Source organism: Salmo salar, chromosome 16 (genome assembly GCF_965601325.2).
Source record: "Salmo salar chromosome 16, fSalSal1, whole genome shotgun sequence".
NCBI classification, from domain to species: domain Eukaryota; kingdom Metazoa; phylum Chordata; class Actinopteri; order Salmoniformes; family Salmonidae; genus Salmo; species Salmo salar.
In genome coordinates, this window is record NC_138306.1 from 40612607 (window position 1) to 40635089 (window position 22483).

At 43.5% G+C, this 22483-nt stretch overlaps 1 protein-coding gene across 1 annotated transcript in view; it reads left to right on the forward strand.

Moving 5' to 3' along the window:
- The window catches only part of ncanb (neurocan b), a 254548-nt gene that overhangs the window by 124338 nt on the left and 107727 nt on the right, over positions 1-22483 (forward strand). Inside the window, exon 9 of the mRNA XM_045697231.2 lies at positions 4874-6097. Coding sequence (XP_045553187.2) covers positions 4874-6097 — 1224 coding nt within the window. The remainder of the gene's footprint in view (positions 1-4873; positions 6098-22483) is intronic.

Here is a 22483-nt window from a genome sequence, read left to right on the forward strand (position 1 = left end):
CCGTCGATCTAGATGGGGGCGTGCTCTCCCCTGTAGGCCACAATCAGCTCCTTGGTCTTGCTGACGCTGAGGGAGAGGTTGATGTCCTGGCACCACACTGCCAGGTCTCTGACCTCCTCCCTGTAGTAAGTTGTCTCATCGCAGTCGGTGATCAGGCCACCGTCGTGTCGTCAGCAAACTTTATAATGGTGTTGGAGTCGTGCGTGGCCATGCAGTTGTGGGTGAACAGGGATTACAGGAGGAGACTAAGCACACACTGAGGGGCTCCAGTTTTGAGGATCAGCGTGGTGGAGGTGTTGTTGCCTACCCTCACCACCTGGGGCTGGCCAATCAGGAAGTCCAGGATTCAGTTGGAGGTGTTCAGTCCCAAGGTCCTGAGTTTGGTGATGCGCTTGGAGGGGACATTGGTGTTTTAGTCTACGAACAGCATTCTCACATAGTTATTTCCCCTTTTGTCCAGGTGGGAGAGAACAGTGAGAAGTGCAATTGAGATTGCATCATCTGTGGATCTGTCGGGGCAGTACGCAAATTGGAGTGGGTTGATGTGTGTCATGACCAGCCTTCCAAAGCGCTTCATAATTACAGATGTGAGTGCTATGTGACAATAGTAGTTACACCAGCAGCACACCACCCTGCATCCCACTGCTGGGCTGCCTCTGAAGCTAAGTACGGTTGATCCTAGTTGGTCCCTGGATGAGAAACCAGATGTTCCTGGAAGTAGTGTTGGAGGGCCAGTAGGAGGCACTCTTTCCTCTGGTCTATAAAAAAGATATTGCCATGATTGGGGACATTGCCCTGTGTAGGGTGCTGTCTTTTGGATGGGACGTTAAACAGGTGTCCTGGCTCTCTGTGGTCACTAAAGATCCCATGGCACTTATGGTAAGATTAGGGGTGTTAACCCCGGTGTCCTGGCTAAATTCTCAATCTGGCCCTCATGGCCACCTAATCATCCCTAGCTTCCAATTGGCTCCTTCATTCCCCTTCCTCTCCCATGTAACTATTCCCCAGGTTGTTGCTCTAAATAACAATGTGTTCTCAGTCAACTTACCTGTAAAAATACGAGTTAAATAAATAAAACAAAGCAATTTAGGCAGGTTATCTTGGATTTCTGGATAACAGCGACAGTGGTTGTCAGCTTGAAACATATTGGGATTACACACTGGGAATGAAGAGATTGAAAATGCCTGTGAAGCCCAGTGGTCTTGCTAGTGTTTAAAAGTCTTACTCACAAAGGCCACGGAGAGCGATCTCACACAGTCATCCAGAACAACAGGGGCTTTCATGCAAGACTCATGAAACAAAGGAATAGGGTCCGGTGTGAACAAGGGAACAGCTGAGTTGGAGTTGAAGTAAGAGTTGAAGTCAAAAGCTAGGTTAGTAACTGTTGATCTGATGTCCAACAGTTATTGGCGGTCATAGGAGATAATAGTATGAACTTTCTGTGTGTGTGTGTGTGTGTGTGTGTGTGTGTGTGTGTGTGTGTGTGTGTGAGAGAGAGAGAGAGCACATGTGTGTGTGTGTGTGTCTCTGTGTGTTATGTCTACATCAGTGCGTGTGTGTGTGCGTGTTCATGTCTACTTCTGTGTCTGTGGCTCAAGGACCTGGGATTTTGAGCTAGCATCCAAACCCCAGTTAATTCTCCACAGAGCTGAGCTAGGCGTGTGGGTCGGAAAGGTCATCTTATTGGGCTATTCCCTGCATGAAAGCCCTGCGATTTCAAACCACAATCAATTCCTGTGATTCCTCTCCTGTTTGAAGGAGGGACAAACAGGCAACCAGGCAATATTTCATCTTACGGCCACCACTTACACAGCTATACACAGCCACCAGAGCTAAGGGGAGAATAGAGAGAGAAATCTAAAGTCTCGCACAGAGGTGTTTAAATAAGTTCAGTGAATGTAGGGCTCCTTCTATGGCCTGGGCTTCATTAGATATAAAAACTGTTGCTATCCTCCCTGAAACCAAAACTCCAAACCCAAGGCATTAATGTTTTACGCTGGGTGAAAATCTAGCTTTAGTCTGCGTACATTATTCTCAGCCTCTTTCCAATTAATGCAGGGCTGGCTCGGTGTTCCTTGCCTTGCTCGCCAGCATTCACGTCTCCCCCAATTACGACGGCCCTGGGTGAGCGTAGGCGGTCATTATCACCATGGCGATGATGAGCGGATGGAAAACGCGAAGGATGAAAAAGAAGAGAGGAGGATGCATTTGGAAGGGGCTTTTGAGATGTTTTTTATTACATTTTTTACAGGAAGTTGTTGAATTAATGTTTCCTCTTAAAGTGGCATCACTCGCCAGATATAAACTATGTTATCGAGCGCCGCAGGCTGTTGCTTGCTCTAGGTAATCTACATTATCGATGCTGCCATTTTTATTTTTATGATTGGCAGGAAAAACATTGCATGTGAAATTTGACACCCCAATCAAAGAAATGCATGTTTCCCCATTTCCCCACACAGTCTTAGCAAAGCATCGTGGGAATAAATCTTTGTGATGAAACATCATGCCACTGACACTCCAGATAGATGTGTGACATGATTCACATGCCACACAATAACTTTTCCCAGTCGTCTTTATTCGATGCCATATCTTATAACAGTATAGTACTGAGGATGTGTGTGTGCTAGCTTGCGTGTGTGTGTGTGTGTTTGTTAGATGCCGTATCTTATAACAGAAATGCTGAGGCTGCACTAGTACACTGTGTCCTGGGGAGGCTTCAACTCCTCTCTCATTATGCTGTGTGACTGGAGGGTTCGACTACGCTTGTTTCCCCAGAAAGAGACATATCCAGCTGATTTACAGCACCGCTGTCACTGAAAACACACAATGGAGCACATCATTGACTTGCCTTGATTTAGTCATTTGTGGGGAGTTTATCACGGTATGACGACATTTGTTTTGCAGGATTTTTATGTGTTGACTTTAAGCTAAAACTCACAACAAAAGATAGCAATGAAATACGCCCATCGAAATACTAGGCCGCGCATGAAATATTTGTATTTCTTATATCAGCCATTAGAATAGATAATTACACTTGATTAATTAGTTTAACCACTCAATATCTCATCACTATGTGAAGGCAAAGTGGTTAATTAGCTATTCACATTATTAATTGGACAATTACACCATCTACAGCTCCTATGTAAATGAACCTGTGCTCACATACTGCAGCACATAGGGGGTGGAGGCAACATGCAGATCCCTGAATCATTTAGTATTGATTTAATATTTCAAATGTGGACATACAGTATTTGTCTATGTTTCTCCCCACAGTAATTAGTTGTATTATGTAGTACAGCCAGAGGCCCTGCTGTGGTTCTTTGCACACCAGAGAGTTAGCTGTGCTTTGCTGTGTAGAGCTACAGTAGAACTCTAGCCTAATATGCCTAATATGGTAATACTATGAGAAGATTCACCGCTAAAAACCACCCCACATCTAGTCTGAATTATTAATTGTGTAGATACACTATGGTTTAGTATATTACCTAGAAGCACAGGAGGCTGGTGAGAGGAAGACAGCTCATAATAATGGCTGGGATGAAAACCACATGTTTGATACTATTCCATTCATTCCGTTCCAGCAATTACCACAAGCCCGTCCTCCTCAATTAAGGTACAAACAGCGTGTGCTAGAAGGAGCATAGCGGTGCGCTTAATCTGAATAATCAAGGGTGTAGATATGCAGTAGTTCAGTACAGTAAGTCAACGAAGGATGGTGTTTAAAAAAAAGCTTTACTATCTTACACTTGGTCAGTTTTAGCCCAGGAATGCGTTGATTGTAGTTTGGTGTCTGGTCTGGGAAAGTCAAATCAAATCTAATCAAATTTCATTTGTCACATGCGCTGAATACAACAGGTGTTGTGTCTCAGTTGGTAGAGCATGGTGTTTGCAACGCCAGCATGGTGTGTGCAACGCCAGGGTTGTGGGTTCGATTCCCACGGGGGGCCAGTACACATTATTTATTTTTTAAATGCATGAAATGAAATGTATGAAATGTATGCATTCACTACTGTAAGTTGCTCTGGATAAGAGCGTCTGCTAAATGACTAAAATGTAAATGTGTAGACCTTACCGTGAAATTATTACTTACAAGCCCCTAACCAACAATGCAGTTCAAGAAATAGAGTTAAGAAAATATTTACTAAATAAACTAAAGTGAAAAAATTATTAAAAAGTAAAACAAGAAAATTACATAACAATAACAAGGCTATATACAGGGTGTACCGGTACCGAGTCAATGTGCGGGGGTACAAGTCAGTCGAGGTAATTTGTAAAGTGACTATGCATAGATAATAAACAGCGAGTAGCAACAGTGTAAAAATGATAGTTTCTATGGAATGAGAAAAGTGTGAAATTGCCTTACCAGATCCTCTTTTTTTGTGTATGTTGGGCCTGATATGCAGTGTGGGTCTGCTACTGTGCTTTGTACTGGAATATAAAGAGGCTGCACCATTATTGGAATGACGGCAGTAATACAAATTAATACATATTTTAGCAGATTTAGCAAAAAATACATAAATAAAATTGTTGCCGTGAATGAGGGTTTGCCTCCAGTATACAAATAAATAACCAGCCTTGCTGCGGCGCAACACAACAACCAATCACCATTTAAAGTCTTACTTACACTCCATTCTTGTTTGCATATTAAACCCTATTAACTATGTTTTACATCTGGGTATAGATACTGTATCTGAATGGATAAATAAAATAAAAAGGCAAATAGATAATGAAACTATGGATTTGAATTAAATATAATGACTGCTGCACTGGAGGCAGTGTGTTATGATTGCTAATTAAACACGCATTTAATTACAATCATTCAAACTATTTCCCTCCCATGCTAGGTTAATGAATGTGTGTTGTCACTCTGCAGGATTCACAGCAGTGGGACCTGATGTGAGTAGCAAGGCCGTGGAGGCTGTGAATGGATCAGGAGGCCCCCTCCAGGGCATTCGGGGTAGGTTGGCTTCATCCCCAGGGACCCCGGCACCATACCCAGGCAGCCAGCTGAGATGGGCCCTGAAGGCCATGAAGGGCTCCAAGCTGGAGGCCCCGGGACTGGGACACGTGGCCTACATGGGGAAGGATTCCACCTGGGAGCCCATGGAGGCCAAAGCGGGGCCCCTAGAGGTTATGGCCCTGCCTACCAACCCAGAGAGCTACTCTGGTGAGGGGAGAGATCAGGATGAGGACCGCAGCATTCCCCAATCCATCCTGGAGAGAGAGGACAAAGAGACAGAGGCAGAGGGAAGCGGGAGAGGAGGGAACGACTTTCCAGGTGGCATTGGATCGAACGGTGACACGAACCCAGGCAGCGGTGCCAGCGGCAGCATAAAGCCTCTTCTGTCTGCATTGAAACCCACCCAGACCCAGAGCCAGAACCAGACTCTGGCAGAACCCACCACTATGTCTCAGTGGCAGCTAGTGGACCAGCCCACCACCTCATCTACTGCTGCCTCTGCTGCTGTCTCCAGCCGGGGCCCGGGGGGAACCGCTGAGGAGGCCAGGGGAGAGATTGTCTATGTCCGACACCCTACTGAGAAACTCCTTCCAACCACCTCCAGTAAGAAAGATGGCTTCCCCCCTGTGATCAGAAAGCAGAGCCTGAATACAGCCAGGGTGACTGAGGGACAACGAAGCCCAAATGAGGCCACCACACCTGGGTTCACCTCCAGACCTGCAGCTTCTATGGAGCCCCTGACAACCATCAAAACTTCCACAGCAAACAACCAGAGAAAAGACTCCAGTGATTCTACCTCTACCAAGGAGCCACCAATCTCCATTGCACGGGTTCCAGTAGAGAGAGAGGAGACAGCTAGTACCACATCTCTGACCAGAGATGGACCACAAACAACTGCAGCTTTGACTCAGCTGACAACGACGTTGTCCTTTCTGAAGGGCAGCGACCATGAGGAAGAGTCCAGGTTAGCTGTTTCAAAACCATTCGTGGTGGGAAAAAGATGGAAGCCGTTGGGAGGGATGAATCCCACGTCTAAGGAGGACAAAACCCCTGTGACCACAGAGAAGACAGAGAAGAGAGAGAAGACCACCTTTGGTGTCATTGTGCCCAGCTGGGGCTTTGGCCTCAACCCTTCAGGTATCTTTCCTTTTCTATTTTATTGTCACCATTAGCCTATATCTAATCCTACTGTGTAATCATATAATCCATTACTCCTCTAAACCATAGGAAGGGAGCTGAGGCCCCATGATCAATTTAATTCATGATGCTGCAGATGCTCTTTGTCTCACTCTTTTCCCGTCTCTCTCGCTCTCTCTTTCTCTTTCTCTCTCTCTATACACTGATTATACCAAACATTAGGAACATCTTCCTAATATTGAGTTGTACCCCCCCCTTTTGCCCTCAGAACAGCCTCAATTCGTCAGGTCATGGGCTCTACAAGGTGTTGAAAGCATTCCACAGGCATTCCACATGTTGACTCCCATGGGTCCCACAGTTGTGTCAAGTTGGCTGGATGTCCTTTGGATGGTGGACCATTCTTGATACACATGGAAAACTGTTGAGTGTGAAAAACACAGCAGTATTGCATTTCTTGACTCAAACCGGAGCGCCTGGCACCCACTACCATACCCCGTTCAAAGACACTTACATCTTTCGTCTTGCCCATTCACCCTTTGAATGGCACATATGTAACAGTGTAGGTTCCGTCCCTCTCTTCGCCCCAACCTGGGCGCGAACCAGGGACCCTTGCACACATCAACAACAGTCACCCACGAAGTATCGTTACCCATCGCGCCACAAAAGCCGCAGCCCTTGCAACATAAGGGGAAACCCTACTTCAAGTCTCAGAGCGAGTGACGTCGCTGATTGAAACGCTATTAGCGCGCACCACCGCTAACTAACTAGTCATTTCACATCGGTTACACATATACACAATCCATGTTTCAGTTGTCTCAAATCTTCAACATCCTTCTTTAACCTGTCTACTCCCCTTCATCTACAGTGATTGAAGATGATTTAACAAGTGACATCAATAAGGGATCATAGCCTTCACCTGGATTCACCTGGTCAGTCTATGTAATGGAAAGAGCAGGTGTTCATAATGTTTTATACACTTATTATATATTCCTCTCCACCGTCTTCCTCTCTTTTGGACCTCAGAGAGTGCTTCTGTAAACAAAGAGGGACTGTGAATTGGTTGAATGGAAGCAGCCTTAGTGTAGTAATTAGAGGGTCTTGGTTAGTTAGACAGGCTGTGAGAGGCTGAGATCTTAGGCCCCGGCAAATCAATGTTGACGGAAGCTAGAAGATGCGAGCTGTAAATGACTCTCTCTCCCGCTGTCTCTCGCAGAGCGAAGCCCTTCGTCCAAGTTCATAATGATACAGCATGTGTACAGACTTGAGCTGCTCGCCCTCTCTAACTTGTTCACATTAATTCACCCTGATGGGAATGGGTTTTAAGCCTCAACCATATATTTTTGACTCTGCCATGAAGACTGGAGGGAAGATAACATCCTTGGTTGAGGAGTTTGGTCTCTTGGCCTCGTTTGAAATCCACACAGTAGGGCTGACTCACTGCTTAGAAAGCTCTCGTGAAATATTTAGTGCCTATTTCAGTGAAAAGTTAACGTCTGGTAAAGGAACACTGATGTCCCATGTAGAATATATGACTATGAACGAATGATGTGATGCTGACATCTGGTAGCTGCATACCTTGGAATGCCTCAAACATCTTTTATCACTACTGTATGTAGTCATTGGTGTTCTAACCCCATCCAGCAGGTAAATATGAGGGTAGATCAAATCAAATCGCATTTTATTGGTCACATGCACATATTTAGCAGATGTTATTGCGGGTGTAGCAAAATGCTTGTGTTCCTAGCTCCAACAGTGCAGTAGTATCTAACAATTCACAACAATACACACAAATCGAAAGTAAAAGAATGGAATTAAGAAATATATAAATATTAGGACAAGCAATGTCGGAGTAGCATGGACTAAAATACAGTAGAATAAGGTATATACATATGAGATGAGTAAAGCAGCATGTAAACATTATTAAAGTGACTAGTGTTCCATTATTAAGTGGTCGGTGATTCCATGTCTATATCATGACACAAGGCGAGACCCAGATGTAGTCTTACAATATTTATTAATCCAATAGGGTAAGACAAGAGAATGGTCGTGGACAGGCAAAAGGGTCAAAACCAGTTCAGAGTCCAAAAGGTACCAAAGGGCAGGCAGAATCAAGGTCAGGGCAGGCAGGATGATCAGGCAGGTGGGAAAGTAGTCCAGAGTCAGGCAGGGGTCAAAACTGGGAAGACTATCAAAAGAGAATAGCAAAAGGAGCACGGGAAAAACACACTGGTTGACTTGACTAACATACAAGACGAACTAGCACAGAGAGACAGGAAACACAGGGATAAATACACTGGGAAAAACAGGTGGAACAGATCAGGGCGTGACAGTCTATGTATATAGGGCTACAGCCTCTAAGATGCAGGGTTGAGTAACCGGGTGGTAGCCGGCTAGTGATGGATATTTAACAGTCTGATGGCTTTGAGATAGAAGCTGTTTTTCAGTCTCTCGGTCCCAGCTTTGATGTACCTGTACTGACCTCGCCTTCTGGATGATAGCGGGGTGAACAGGCCGTGGCTCGGGCGGTTGATGTCCTTGATGATCTTTTTGGCCTTCCTGTGACATCGGGTGCTGTAGGTGTCCTGGAGAGCAGGCAGTGTGCCCCCGGTGATGTGTTGGGCAGACCGCACCACCCTCTGGAGAGCCCTGCGGTTGTGGGCGGTGCAGTTGCAGTACCAGGCGGTGATACAGCCCGACAGGATGCGCTCAATGGTGCATCTGTAAGGGTTTTAGGGGCCAAGCCAAATTTCTTCAGCCTCCTGAGGTTGAAGGTTCATCACACTGTCTGGTAGGGTGTACCATTTCAGATTGTCAGTGATGTGTACGCTGAGGAACTTGAAGCTTTTGACCTTCTACCTTCTCCACTGCGGTCCTGTCGATGTGGATAGGGGCGTACTCCCTCTGCTGTTTCCTGAAGTCTACGATCAGCTCATTCGTTTTGTTGACGTTGAGGGAGAGGTTATTTTCCTGGAACCACTCCGCCAGGGGCCTCACCTCCTCCCTGTAGGCTGGAGGGAGGAGGCAGCTGAGCATGCACCCTTGTGGGGCCCGTGTGTTGAGGATCAGAGAAGTGGAGGTGTTGTTTCCTACCTTCACCGCCCGTCAGGAAGTCCAAGACCCAGTTGCACAGGGCGTGGTTCAGACCTGCCCCTTTATTTATTTATTTTCACCTTTATTTAACTAGGCAAGTCAGTTAAGAACAAATTCTAATGTACAATGACGGCCTACCAAAAGGCAAAAGACCTCCTGCGGGGACAGGGGATTAAAAAATAAAAATAACATAAATATAGAACAAAACACACATCACGACAAGAGAGACAACACAACACTACAGAAAGAGAGACCTACGACAACAACATAGCGAGGCATCAACACATGACAACACAGCATGGTAGCAACACAACATGACAACAACATGGTAGTAACACAACGTGGTAGCAGCTCAAAACATGGTACAAACATTATTGGGCACAGACAACAGCACAAAGGGCAAGAAGGTAGAGACAACAATACATCATGCAAAGCAGCCACAACTGTCAGTACGAGTGTCCATGATTGAGTTTTTGAATGAAGAGATGGAGATAAAACTGTCTAGTTTGAGTGTTTGTTGCAGCTCGTTCCAGTCGCTTGCTGCAGTGATGGAGGGTACTATGGTGTTGAAGGCTGAGCTATAGTCAATGAGCAGCATTCTTAGATAGGTATTCCTCTAGTCCAGATGGGATAGGGCAGTGCAATGGTGATTGCATCGTCTGTGGATGGATCTATTGGGGCGGTAAGGAAATTGAAGTGGGTCTAGGGTGTCAGGTAAGGTAGAGGTGATATGATGCTTAACTAGCCTCTCAAAGCACTTCATGATGACAGAAGTGAGTGCCCAGGGTGTAGAGAGGGGGGGCAGTGTTTGTCCTCTCTTAAAGCCTATCTTAATAATCCTTTTTAATCAATGGTTATCTACTGCAGTAACACAGTCCCCAGAACCCAACAATACAGACCAAATCTGTCCTCTCTCTCTCTCTTAGCTGTCATCAAGGCAAAGGGTGTCTACTTTGAAGAATTTTAAATATAAAACACTTTTTTTGGTTACTACATGATTCCGTATGTGTTATTTCATAGTTTTGATGTGTTCACTATTATTCTACAATGTAGAAAAGATAAAAAATAAAGAAAAACTTTTGACTGGTACTGTATATATATATATAGATAGATATCAGTATAGTGTAGTGTTGTAGTGTGCTGGTTTCAGCCCCCTCCCCTTTAACTACCCATGTATCACATTGGGACGAGATGTCAACTTATGTTCTACTTCCTCACCTCTCCTCCATCTCCCTGCCTCACATTTCCTCCAGATGGACCCACATAGGCCAAGCTCCCGATGGGATAAACATGCAGAATCACATATGTGTAGTCCATGAGCCCTAGGCCCACACATGTACACCTACACACGCGCACACACGCACGCAGCACACACACTGAAATCAGGACAGGTTGATTCTCCAGAGAAGGGGGTTTTGGCACTATGTAGGCCTAATGTAAACATGGATACATTTCATTGGAATTTATCTTTAATTACTACTAGGCCTCATTTGCATAATGTATAATCTAAAGGAAGTGTAATCAGTGACATTATGGCACAGTATCTGGAAATGTTGGAACTATATTATTTTATATTGAAGTACACCACAAAGGCCTGTCAAAGTCTTACACCCTTTATCTGCCTCCTTGTTTACGACCTGCTTCATTCTCCCCAAGGTAACCCTGCAGCGAGGTTACACAGAGTCTCCCAACTTGGCACCCATGTGCAGAGAGTGATAGCTCAGCAGGAGATGGAGGCTTACAGTATGCAGCCTGTCTGTCGGACCCTTAAATGACCAACACCAATCTGAGACAAGAAACAAGATGTCTGTGAATTATAGCCTACTTGACTAAAGCTTTTCCCAGGCTCTTAGATGGATCAGGCCCACCGCACATTAATAACCAATGAAGCCCTGGATTGGAGTGGTACATTTTGGGGGTGGAGAAACAGCTTGGCATACTGTATGGCCCCTGTTTGCCCCGTTTTTAAAATGTATTTATTTCACCTTTATTTAACCAGGTTGTCACAATGGGTGGCGTGTGGATTCAAGAGAGTCAGGCGCAGGAGACAGAATGATTCCGTGAATGAATTTAATAAAATATCCACACGGAAAATATGCAAAGGTATGGAGTGCAAGGTGTACAAAAAGAAACGCACCACCCTTAAAAGAACGTAACCAGGGACGCAGCCCAAACGAATAGCGTAACTCCAAAAATACAGAACCACATGACAAACACACCCTGACAACACGAACAATCCCGCACAAACAACAAACCTAACTAACTAGCCTAAATACCCCTCCCCACTAACAACTAACACAAAACAAAACTAACACAAAACTAACCTAGGCCTAACTAACCGAACGTGAAACATAAATCGATGGCAGCTAGTAGGCCGGCGACAACGACCGCCGAGCGCCGCCCGGGCGAGGAAGGGCGCCACCTTCCGTAGGTGTCGTGACACAGGTAGGCCAGTTGAGAACAAGTTCTCATTTACAACTACGACCTGGCCAAGATAAAGCAAATCAGTGCGACACAAACATGCTCTGTGAGAGGCTAAGCTGTACCCAGATTGATCTTCTGTGTCCTGTTTCTGTCTCAGAGAGCCTCTAGCTCCTCCAGCTGTTTCAGGTCTATGTATTTTATTACTCCTTGGGACATTGTTACATCTCCCTCCGTAATAATGTTTAGAAAGCCTCTTTGGCCCTTGGTGTTGAAGGACCCCAGGATCAATGGCCCCACTCTGGCCCCCAAGGCCCTTAGCTGACCTCAGCAAGAATCTAACTACTCATCAATGCCATTAAGACAGCTTCACTACAAAACCGCTACCCTTATCTCATCCCCTCGTTGAGCCTCTCCATCTCTCCGTCCAGTCCTCTATTCTATTCTTCGCCTTTATTCTGCCATTTTCCATATCAAACGTTCATGCTGGATATAATCCCATGCTATTCGCCGGTTGCATATTTAATGAATGGGGATTTGTTAAAGCGGCGCCTTGGGGAATCTGTACTCCATAATGGGGGGGAAGATAAAGAGTGTTACGCTGACTGTGCAGAGCATTGGCTTTTTGTGTCCTAGTAACGAGGGGAAACTAAGGAAAGAACCAAAGTGTGAGAGAATAAGCTTAAGAGGAAAGTGGTGGGTGTCTCTTGGGGTCATGTAGACACTGCCCGCTCAATAATACACTATTGTGCTCTTCCCGGTTTGGGATCCTGCTGGGTTTCCTTATGTGACTTTAAACAGGAATGGAGTCCGAATCTGGATGATGGCCATCCTGTCTTATTTTAGGAAATCCTTTTTTATGGATAGTATGCATTGCAAATAAGATATTGGATTTATTTTGGATCACATCTGATCTGTACGCAGTCACCGTATTGTATGATGGCTTTATCTCCGCTGTGTAAGCAGTGGCACTCCTTCCATACTGTTAAAGTATCTGTATTGCTTTTCTCTGAGAAATGGTTCCTTGGTGGACCAGTGTCAAGTGCTACTCACAAAAAGGTAATATAACAGAGTACTGAGTACCCTCTTTGTAGTGCCTTTCAAGCACATTTATGACACTTGAAATGTTACACAAGACATAATAGTCACACACTGATTTTATTAATAATAAAAATGTAATTAACAAAAAATATAAAACCATAACAAAGTGCCAAACCCACAGTGAAAGAGACTGACCCCCCCCCCCCCCCCCCCCCCCACACACACACACACACACTATTTTCATTAAAGCTTCAACAGTACACAATTAGCAGACTTAAAATCTGTAACTGTATTAAGCTGGATGTACAGCCAAGCTCCCATTATAAATTGTGAATGACTGAATCTCCGGACTGTTCTGGAGAGGGGAAATAGTTAATAAAGAAAAGGAGTCTTCGCAAATATTACAGAGTTTTACCTGGCACCACTTCCCTAGTCTAGCATGGCTACCTGGCATGACTTTCCTAGCCTGTGAATGTTTGAAATTAGTGATCAGTAATTCCACAGAAGATGATGAATGTTATTTTTCCCAGTGGGCTAGAAACAAACTGGCCCTATGGAAGATAAAACAGCAGAGTACAAACCACAGACCACAGACCAGGTTAAATCTAATGTCCCCACTGTTTGTCTTAACATTTCAGCTGTTTAATCTACAATTCTCTTCACTTTTATTCTGGTCATTCCGTTTTAGATGGCCCTAAACGACAGTAGCAAAGGACCTCTATCGAGCCATATGTCATCCTTTTAAAAAGTGACATTGACTTCATGTGTTTCGTTCAGAACCATATCAGTCTTTTTATTGTTTTTTACAGTGCCGGCATCCCTGTGGGTGTGTTGAATTTTATAAACCTGTGAATCACATCACCTCTGTGTCCCTCGAAGTAAGAAATGAAGCTGCAGGTCTGCAGGCGGAGTACTGTCAGTGAAATATAATACCCTTAATAGATTATTTGTCCTCATCTGCAGAATGGGATCCTTCTGGCTACAGCTCTGACCTGGATGGAGCCGGAGCCAGTGGAGAGGCTAGGCTAAAGTATTCAGTCCTATTTGATTATGCATGGGGACTCAGCTTCCCCCTCTCATGTGTCATTTCACCACCACATCTATATCCCCCATGGGGAGAACAAAGAACAAACAGAGGCACAGAAGCTGTTTCTCTATATCCTGTCTCTTGTCTCTTAACACCACCTCTTATTTCTCTCTGACAGAGAACGATCACATAATACTTCGGAACTGGCATCCATGTCAAAATAACCGTAGAACCATTGCTGTCTTATGCATACAGTGTGCCTGTCGACATTTGAAGGAGACTGTCCACGATCCAGCCTTGATATATTCGTTAGCATTTGCATTGTAGCCAGCCAGATATACCTCAAGGTTAACTGCACACTAAAAAATGAGGGTTCCTCAAGGGTTCTTTAGGAAGGGGGGTGGTTCTATGTGGAGCCATACTGACCCAAAGAACCCTTTGAGCTCTTTAATAGTTCTTTGCAGTTCAGTGATCATTTAAATGCAGGGGTGGCGGATCATTTGAATATTTTGTGACGTGGTTTGCTCACAGCTCATTTTGTGCAACCCTAAGTGAGAGTGTCATTTCAGTTGATCTAATCTGTTGTGTTATGTTATTACATGTTATACTGTATGACTATGGCCAGTGACAGTGTCTTGTAAAAGTTGACTAAGTCAGTAGTTCTTAATTCTCTCCTCAGGGACCCCCAGTTCTTCCAGAGCTAGAACACCTGATTCAACTAGTTAATAAACACAATAATAAAACATATGGAATTTTAACAATATAACATGGCTATAGATGGGAGTTCAGGTGGGACTTTGCACTTCAGCAAACAAATGGATTAAAGTGAGCTAAAATAAATCAACCGAAATAAAAATAGTGCTCCAACTCCTTTTTACCTAGAATTAGTCATTTTGGACGTTTTTCTTAGCGCACTCAGATGTCCGTGAGGGGCAGAAGTCCGTCAGTTGTTGTGATTCTGGATGGCCAGATAGCTACCAACAATGACAAGAAACTGTCATGTGGGGAATTGTATTTGACTCATTTCAGCAAGTTACATCTTCTTCTTGATACCATGTCTTGTTTTGAGGTGTTTTGACTGTTTTCATGTGTATGCTAATATGGCAAAAATGTTCTAGCTAACTAACCAACAACTGTAACGATGTATTTGAGAGACAAGTGCTTATTGTCCAAATGTTCAATAAACATTGGAGATGAAATATAGTTTCATGTTCTCAACAGTCTAAGCCAACCCTGTCTGTTTGACCCATAGTCGCACCCGCATTGGTTATGTTACTAAACAACCAACCTGTCTATTAAACCGTGAATAAAAAACCCTGTATGGTTCTACAAAGAACCTTTGAGATTGAGGTTCTATAAAGAGCCATATAAAACGGTTCTACTGTATATAGCCCCCAAAATGATTGTAACCATAGCAGAACCATTTTTTGGTGCTATATAGAATATTTTTTAATGGTTCTTTATAGAACCTTAGGAAAAGTTTTTTTACAGCACCATACAGGTTCCATTTAGAACCTTATTAGCATGGTTCTTTATAGAACATGAAAAAGGTTCCATATAGCACCAAAATGGTTCTGCTGTGTTACAAGCCAAATAACCCTTATTTGGCACTATATAGAACCATTTGTTTTTAATGTGTGGGAAGACGATGAAATCATAGTCTTTTTTAGTTGGGTGGGAGAAACAGAACCCAGCTGGTTTTGAAAGTTGTGAGTTCTGAGATGCTTCCTCCACTTCAGAAGACGATCAAGTTAGTTTGGAGGCAGTGAACTCATTGCAGTCACATCGCATCATGTTTTGCCAGCCTGGGGAGAGGGCAATCTGGCTGTGGAGGAAATGATGGAGCCTGGTGGGCCGGGCAGTACCCAGAGAATTACCCCACAGAACAGGCGATATACGGGGAAGAGGAGGGTTGCACTACAGCTCCTATTAGAAAAGCTGTCAGCAGCAGCTCTCCAGACACTAACAATTGGATGACCTGAAATATTCTGCTTTTGGGGAAAAACAAACCATAGGCTAGTAGAGAAACGCTAGTAGAATGTGTTTGTGATGATAAGGAAGGATGGAGTGTGACAGCTCGGATAAAGCAATGTATTTAGGCTCACTGCAAAGTGCTCTTGTAGAAACAATATCCCAATTTGGCCGTCACTCTTGTTTCGCGATCTCTTAAATTGGCCTCTATTGAATAGCCAGTCGACATGTTGCTTGTTGCTCCTCTCCCCGCTATTTTAGTGTGATTCTAGGAGGTGCTCTTGGGTGGTGAGGGTTGTCTGGTTTTAGCTGTCTCCAGCTTCCGGACTAGAGCTAATTGTAAGTGTCCGGCATACTGATAAAGCTTTATGTGTATGTTAGTGTGTGCATGTGTGCGTGTGTGTGTGCACAATGCGAGAGTTAGAGCTGAGGTTGACGCAAATGAAAGATGATCAATATTTAGGCCTGTTTCTAGTCAATTTAGTGAAGTATTTAGGTAGTACATTTCCTTGGAAAGATAACTGCCCCATGCTTCTCCAACCATGTGTAGGTTATAGCCTACTCTATTTCATTGAGACCACATGCACACCTGATCTCACAGGTATGACTAATGAACTTGGAGCAGCAAGAATGATGACAGCAACACTTGCTACGTTTTGCATAGTCCTATAGGATATAGCCTACCTTTTATGAGGACGATTTGCAGGCAGAGACAAATAAATGGGTACTCAATACTTACTGAAAATGAAAAGGCGCAACGCTCACTCACCATAGCAGCCTAACCTATGTGGGCGTTGTGGCTTTTCCTTTTCAATGATGATAAAACATTTTGATTGCACTTCCAATCACGTTGGTTAACCTCTATGGGCTAGGTGGGACGCTAGCGTGCCACCCGTGGTGCACTCCATCAACAGCAGGTGCATTTCAAGAGCGGCAAATTTGAATCCAAATAAATGTCAAAATTCAAATTTTTCAAAAATACAACTATTTTACACCATTTGAAAGATAAACATCTCCTTAATCTAACCACGTTTTACGATTTCAAAAAGGTTTTACGGCGAAAGCATAAATTTAGAGTATGTTAGGACAGTACATTTACAAGAGTTGTGTGTAATGTTTTGTCAAGTCAAAGACAGGGTCACCAAAACCATAAAACCAGCTAAAATGATGCACTAACCTTTTACAATCTCCATCAGATGACACTCCTAGGACATTATGTTAGACAATGCATGCATTTTTAGTTCTATCAAGTTCATATTTATATCCAAAAACAGCGTTTTACTATGGCATTGATGTTGAGGAAATCGTTTCCCTCCAATAACCGGCAGTCAAGTCAGCGTCACAAATTAAATAATTAAAATTAGAAAACATTGGTAAAATATTATATTGTCATTTAAAGAATTATAGATTTACATCTCTTGAACGCAATCAACTTGCCAGATTTAAAAATAACCTTACTGGGAAATCACACTTTGCAATAATCTGAGCACTGCGCCCAGAAAAATACGCGTTGCGATACAGACTAGACGTCATGTTGGGGAGATCTAAAATCGAAAATACTATGTAAATAATCCATTACCTTTGATTCTCTTCATCAGATGTCACTTCCAGGTATCACAGGTCCATAACGAATGTAGTTTTGTTCAAAAAAGCTCATCATTTATGTCCAAAAATCTCCGTCTTGTTAGCACATGATCTAAGCCAGCCGGACTTCTCGTCATGAACGAGGGGAAAAAATATATTTACGTTCGTTCAAACATGTCAAACGTTGTATAGCATAAATCATTAGGGCCTTTTTTAACCATATTCAAGGTGGACGAATGCATACTCTTTTATAACGTATTGGAACGAGGGTACCCAACATGAACTCGCGCGCCAGGTGTCTAATGGGACATCATCGTTCCATGGCTCTTGTTCGGTCAGATCTCCCTCCAGAAGACTCAAAACACTTTGTAAAGGCTGGTGACATCTAGTGGAAGCAATAGGAAGTGCCAAAATATTCCTCAGCCCCTGTGTTTTTCAATGGGATAGGTTTAAAGTCAATACAACACATCAGGTATCCACTTCCTGTCAGAAAATGTCTCAGGGTTTTGCCTGCCAAATGAGTTCTGTTATACTCACAGACACCATTCAAACAGTTTTAGAAACTTTAGAGTGTTTTCTATCCATATATAATAAGTATATGCATATTCTAGTTACTGGGTAGGATTAGTAACCAGATTAAATCGGGTAAAAAAAAATTATCCAGACGTGCAAATGCTGCCCCCTAGCCCTAACAGGTTAATGCAGGTCCTGCAGGCATCCCGTGGGAATGCAGTAAGTAGTGCAGTAAGTACACAACACTGTTCATCATGTCTTAGCAGGATCAGATGGTGACAGGGGTCCCAGCAGGGTCAGACAGCCAGGGAAGACCAGTATTTGACAGAGCTGAGGTGAATATCTACAGATACAACACTTTATTCGCTCTGCGCAGCAAACACTGGACAAGCCAGATGCTATTTTAAGGTAGTCTTACAAACCTCCGAAGTTCATTTCCAAACTGTATCAAGGGATGAGAGAGGCTTTTCCCGTGGACACAAAACATGTCAAACAAAATGTGAGGAAGACCTGGGAGACACCATTGTTGATGATGAATGGATCGAGATATGTTGGAATGCCCAGTCATGTTCATATAATAGCAGACATAAATTACTGCAGTTTAAGACCATCCACAGAATGTACTATATGCCAGTGAAACTGAATATCATGCACTCAGAAATGTCATTCCTCTGCTGGAGGTGTAAAACACAAAAGGGATGTATTTGCATATGTTATGCTCTTGTGAAGGCTGTCTGACCTTGGCCTAAAATGCCCAAAATCAATAAATTCAAATTCACTAAGATCCTAAAGCTGAGTGGGGTGTGTTGGGGCATTGCAGGGTGGTGGACCCCTAGGGGCAGGACGGGGCGACCCAGCTATATTGTGTGCAAATAAAAATAGCTCTACAGTACTATTAGGCCTATTATATTAATTATCTGAAGGATTTGCTGTTACTGTGTGTTAATGTAGTATATTTGAGGTGTATGTGGGGTTTTCTGTAATATTTTTTTGTTTCCAAACCTTTCCCTTCGGAATTAAAAAAATTAAAGGTGGGAACTGGGAAGGAAATTGTGTTGGAAGAGAGTTGAGTTTTTGACTAGACTGGTGGGGGTCGGTCATGCAGACGGCTGGGGCTGGCAGGTCGGTCTGGCTGAAATTTGATATTTAGGATGTCTTAAGAAAGACAATCAAAAGTCTTTGTATTTTTTCAAGAGTTGTTCATTTGTTAGTCTGTTAGTTAAAGGTGCAACATAATATTTATTATTGAGTTACCTTTGATCTTGTTCAGTCTTATTAACCTCTTACATCTAGACGTTCCGCTAGCGGAACACCTGCTCCAATATCCAATGATAGGCGTGGCGCGAATTACAAATTCCTCAAAAATACAAAAACTTCAATTTTTCTAACATATGACTATTTCACAGCATTTTAACCTGTTAGGGCTAGGGGGCAGTATTTACACCGCCGGATAAAAAACGTACCCGATTTAATCTGGTTACCACTCCTACCCAGTAACTAGAATATGCATATACTTATTACATATGGATAGAAAACACCCTAAAGTTTCTAAAACTGTTTGAATGGTGTCTGTGAGTATAACAGAACTCATTTGGCAGGCAAAAAACTGAGAAGGTTTCATGCAGGAAGTGGCCTGTCTGACAAGGTGTCGTTCTTCTTGTCTCTGTTTATTGAAGAGTGAGGATCTTAGCTGTCCCGTGACACTTCCTACGGCTGCCATAGGGTCTCAGAAGGCGGCAAAAAGCTGAATCGTGGCTTTGCAGGCTCTGGCTGAAAAAAAGTAGCGCGTTTGGGTAGTGGCTGGTTACAGTACTGTGAGACTCAGGCTCGTGCCCGCGTCGACCGAAAGCTTTGTTTACTTTCCTCTGTTTATCTAAATGGACATTCCCGGTCGGAATATTATCGCTTTTTTACGAGAAAAATGGCATAAAAATGGATTTTAAACAGCGGTTGACATGCTTCGAAGTACGGTAATGGAATATTTAGATTTTTTTTGTCACGAATTGCGCCATGCGCACGACCCTGATTTACCATTTCAGATAGTGTCTGGGACGCACGAACAAAACGCCGCTATTCGGATATAACGATGGATTATTTTGGACCAAACCAACATTTGTTATTGAAGTAGCAGTCCTGGGAGTGCATTCTGACGAAGACAACAAAAGGTAATCAAACTTTTATAATAGATTTCAAAAAGGCTTTACAGCGAAAGCAAAACATTAGATTATGTCAGCAGAGTACCAAGCCAGAAATAATCAGACACCCATTTTTCAAGCTAGCATATAATGTCACAAAAACCCAGAAGACAGCTAAATGCAGCACTAACCTTTGATGATCTTCATCAGATGACACACCTAGGACATTATGTTATACAATACATGCATGTTTTGTTCATTCAAGTTCATATTTATATCAAAAAACAGCTTTTTACATTAGCATGTGACGTTCAGAACTGGCATACCCCCCGCAAACTTCCGGGGAATTTGCTAACAATTTACTAAATTACTCACGATAAACGTTCACAAAAAGCATAACAATTATTTTAAGAATTATAGATACAGAACTCCTCTATGCACTCGATATGTCCGATTTTAACCTGTTAGGGCTAGGGGGCAGCATTGACACGGCTGGATAAAAAACATACCCGATTTAATCTGGTTACCACTCCTACTCAGTAACTAGAATATGCATATACTTATTACATATGGATAGAAAACACCCTAAATTTTCTAAAACTGTTTGAATGGTGTCTGTGAGTATAACAGAACTCAAATGGCAGGTCAAAACCTGAGAGATTCCTTTACAGGAAGTGGCCTGTCTGACCATTTGTTGAACTTCTTTTCCATCTCTATCTTTTACTAAGGATCTCTGCTCTAACGTGACACTTCCCACGTCGTCCATAGGCGCTCAGAGCCCGGGAAAAAACAGAATGTCGTCATTCCAGCCCCAGGCTGAAACACATTAGCGCCTTTCTCAAGTGGCCCATCAAGAGAAAGCACATTTTGCAATACTCTAAGTACATAGCCCAGCCATCACGGGCTAGCTCTTTAGACACCCGGCAAGTTTAGCCTTCACCAAAATCAGATTTACTATTATAAAAGTTTGATTACCTTTTGTTGTCTTCATCAGAATGCACTCCCAGGACTGCTACTTCAATAACAAATGTTGGTTTGGTCCAAAATAATCCGTCGTTATATCCGAATAGCGGCGTTTTGTTCGTGCGTCCCAGACACTATCCGAAATGGTAAATCAGGGTCGCGCACATAGCGCAATTCATGACAAAAAAATTCTAAATATTCCATTAACCGTACTTCGAAGCATGTCAACCGCTGTTTAAAATCAATTTTTATTCAATTTATCTCGTAAAAAAGCGATAATATTCCGACCGGGAATCTCCTTTTCGGCAAACAGAGGAAAAATCACAAAGACGGGGGCGGCCAGGGCACGCGCCTAAGCCCACAGTCCCTTGATCGGCCACTTGAGAAAGGCGATAATGTGTTTCAGCCTGGGGCTGGGATGACGACATTCAGGTTTTTCCCGGGCTCTGAGCGCCCATGGACGACGTAGGAAGTGTCACGTTAGAGCAGAGATCCTTTGTAAAAGATAGAGATGGCAAAGAAGTTCAAGAAATGGTCAGACAGGCCACTTCCTGTAAAGGAATCTCTCAGGTTTTGACCTGCCATTTGAGTTCTGTTATACTCACAGACACCATTCAAACAGTTTTAGAAACGTTGGAGTGTTTCCTATCCAAAGCCAATAATTATATGCATATTCTAGTTACTGAGCAGGAGTAGTAACCAGATTAAATCGGGTATGTTTTTTTTCCAGCCGTGAAAATACTGCCCCCTAGCCATAACAGGTTAATCACTTAAACATATTTAATAATGATCTCTTACCTACAGTGGGGGAAAAAAGTATTTGATCCCCTGCTGATTTTGTGCGCTTGCCCACTTACAAAGAAATGATGTCACATCCTGACCAGTATAAGGGGTTATTTGTCATTGTAGTTTGGTCAGGACGTGGCAGGGGTGTGTTTGTTTTGTGTTGTCGGGGTTTTTGGGTTGTGTTCTATGTTTTGTATTTCTATGTTCTATTTTCTAGTTTTCTATTTCTATGTCTAGTTTATTGTTTTGACCTTCAATTGGAGGCAGCTGTTCCTCGCTGCCTCTAATTGAAGGTCTTATTTAGTAGGGGTGTTTTTCATGGGGTTTTTGTGGGTAGTTGTTCTTTGTATAGCCTAGTAGCCTTACAGGACTGTTTCGTCGTTGTTTTTGTATACGTGTTTATTTTTGTTTTCCTTCTTCAATAAAAAAGAAGATGAGTATACATATTCCCTCTGCGTTTTGGTTCAATCCATACGACGAACGTGACAGAACTACCCACCACCAACGGAGCAAGCAGCGGAGGAAGGAGCGGCAGCAGAACTGTAAAGAGGACTGGACGGCAAGGGATCCTACACGTGGGAAGAGATCCTGGCCGGAAGGGATTGCCTCCCATGGGAACAGGTGGAGGCAACCAGGAGAGAGGAGATACTGGCGGGTGAGTCACCATGGAGGAAGGTTGAAGAGGACCGGGGACGCTATGCGGGAACACGGCTGGCAAGGAAGCCTGAGAGGTACCCCCAAGATTTTTTTGGGGGGGGCACACGGGTAGTTTGGCTGGGCCAAGGGTGAGCCCTAAGCCAACTCCCCGTGCTTATTATGGGAAGCGTGTGGAGAGGAGTGCGCCGGTGTATGCGG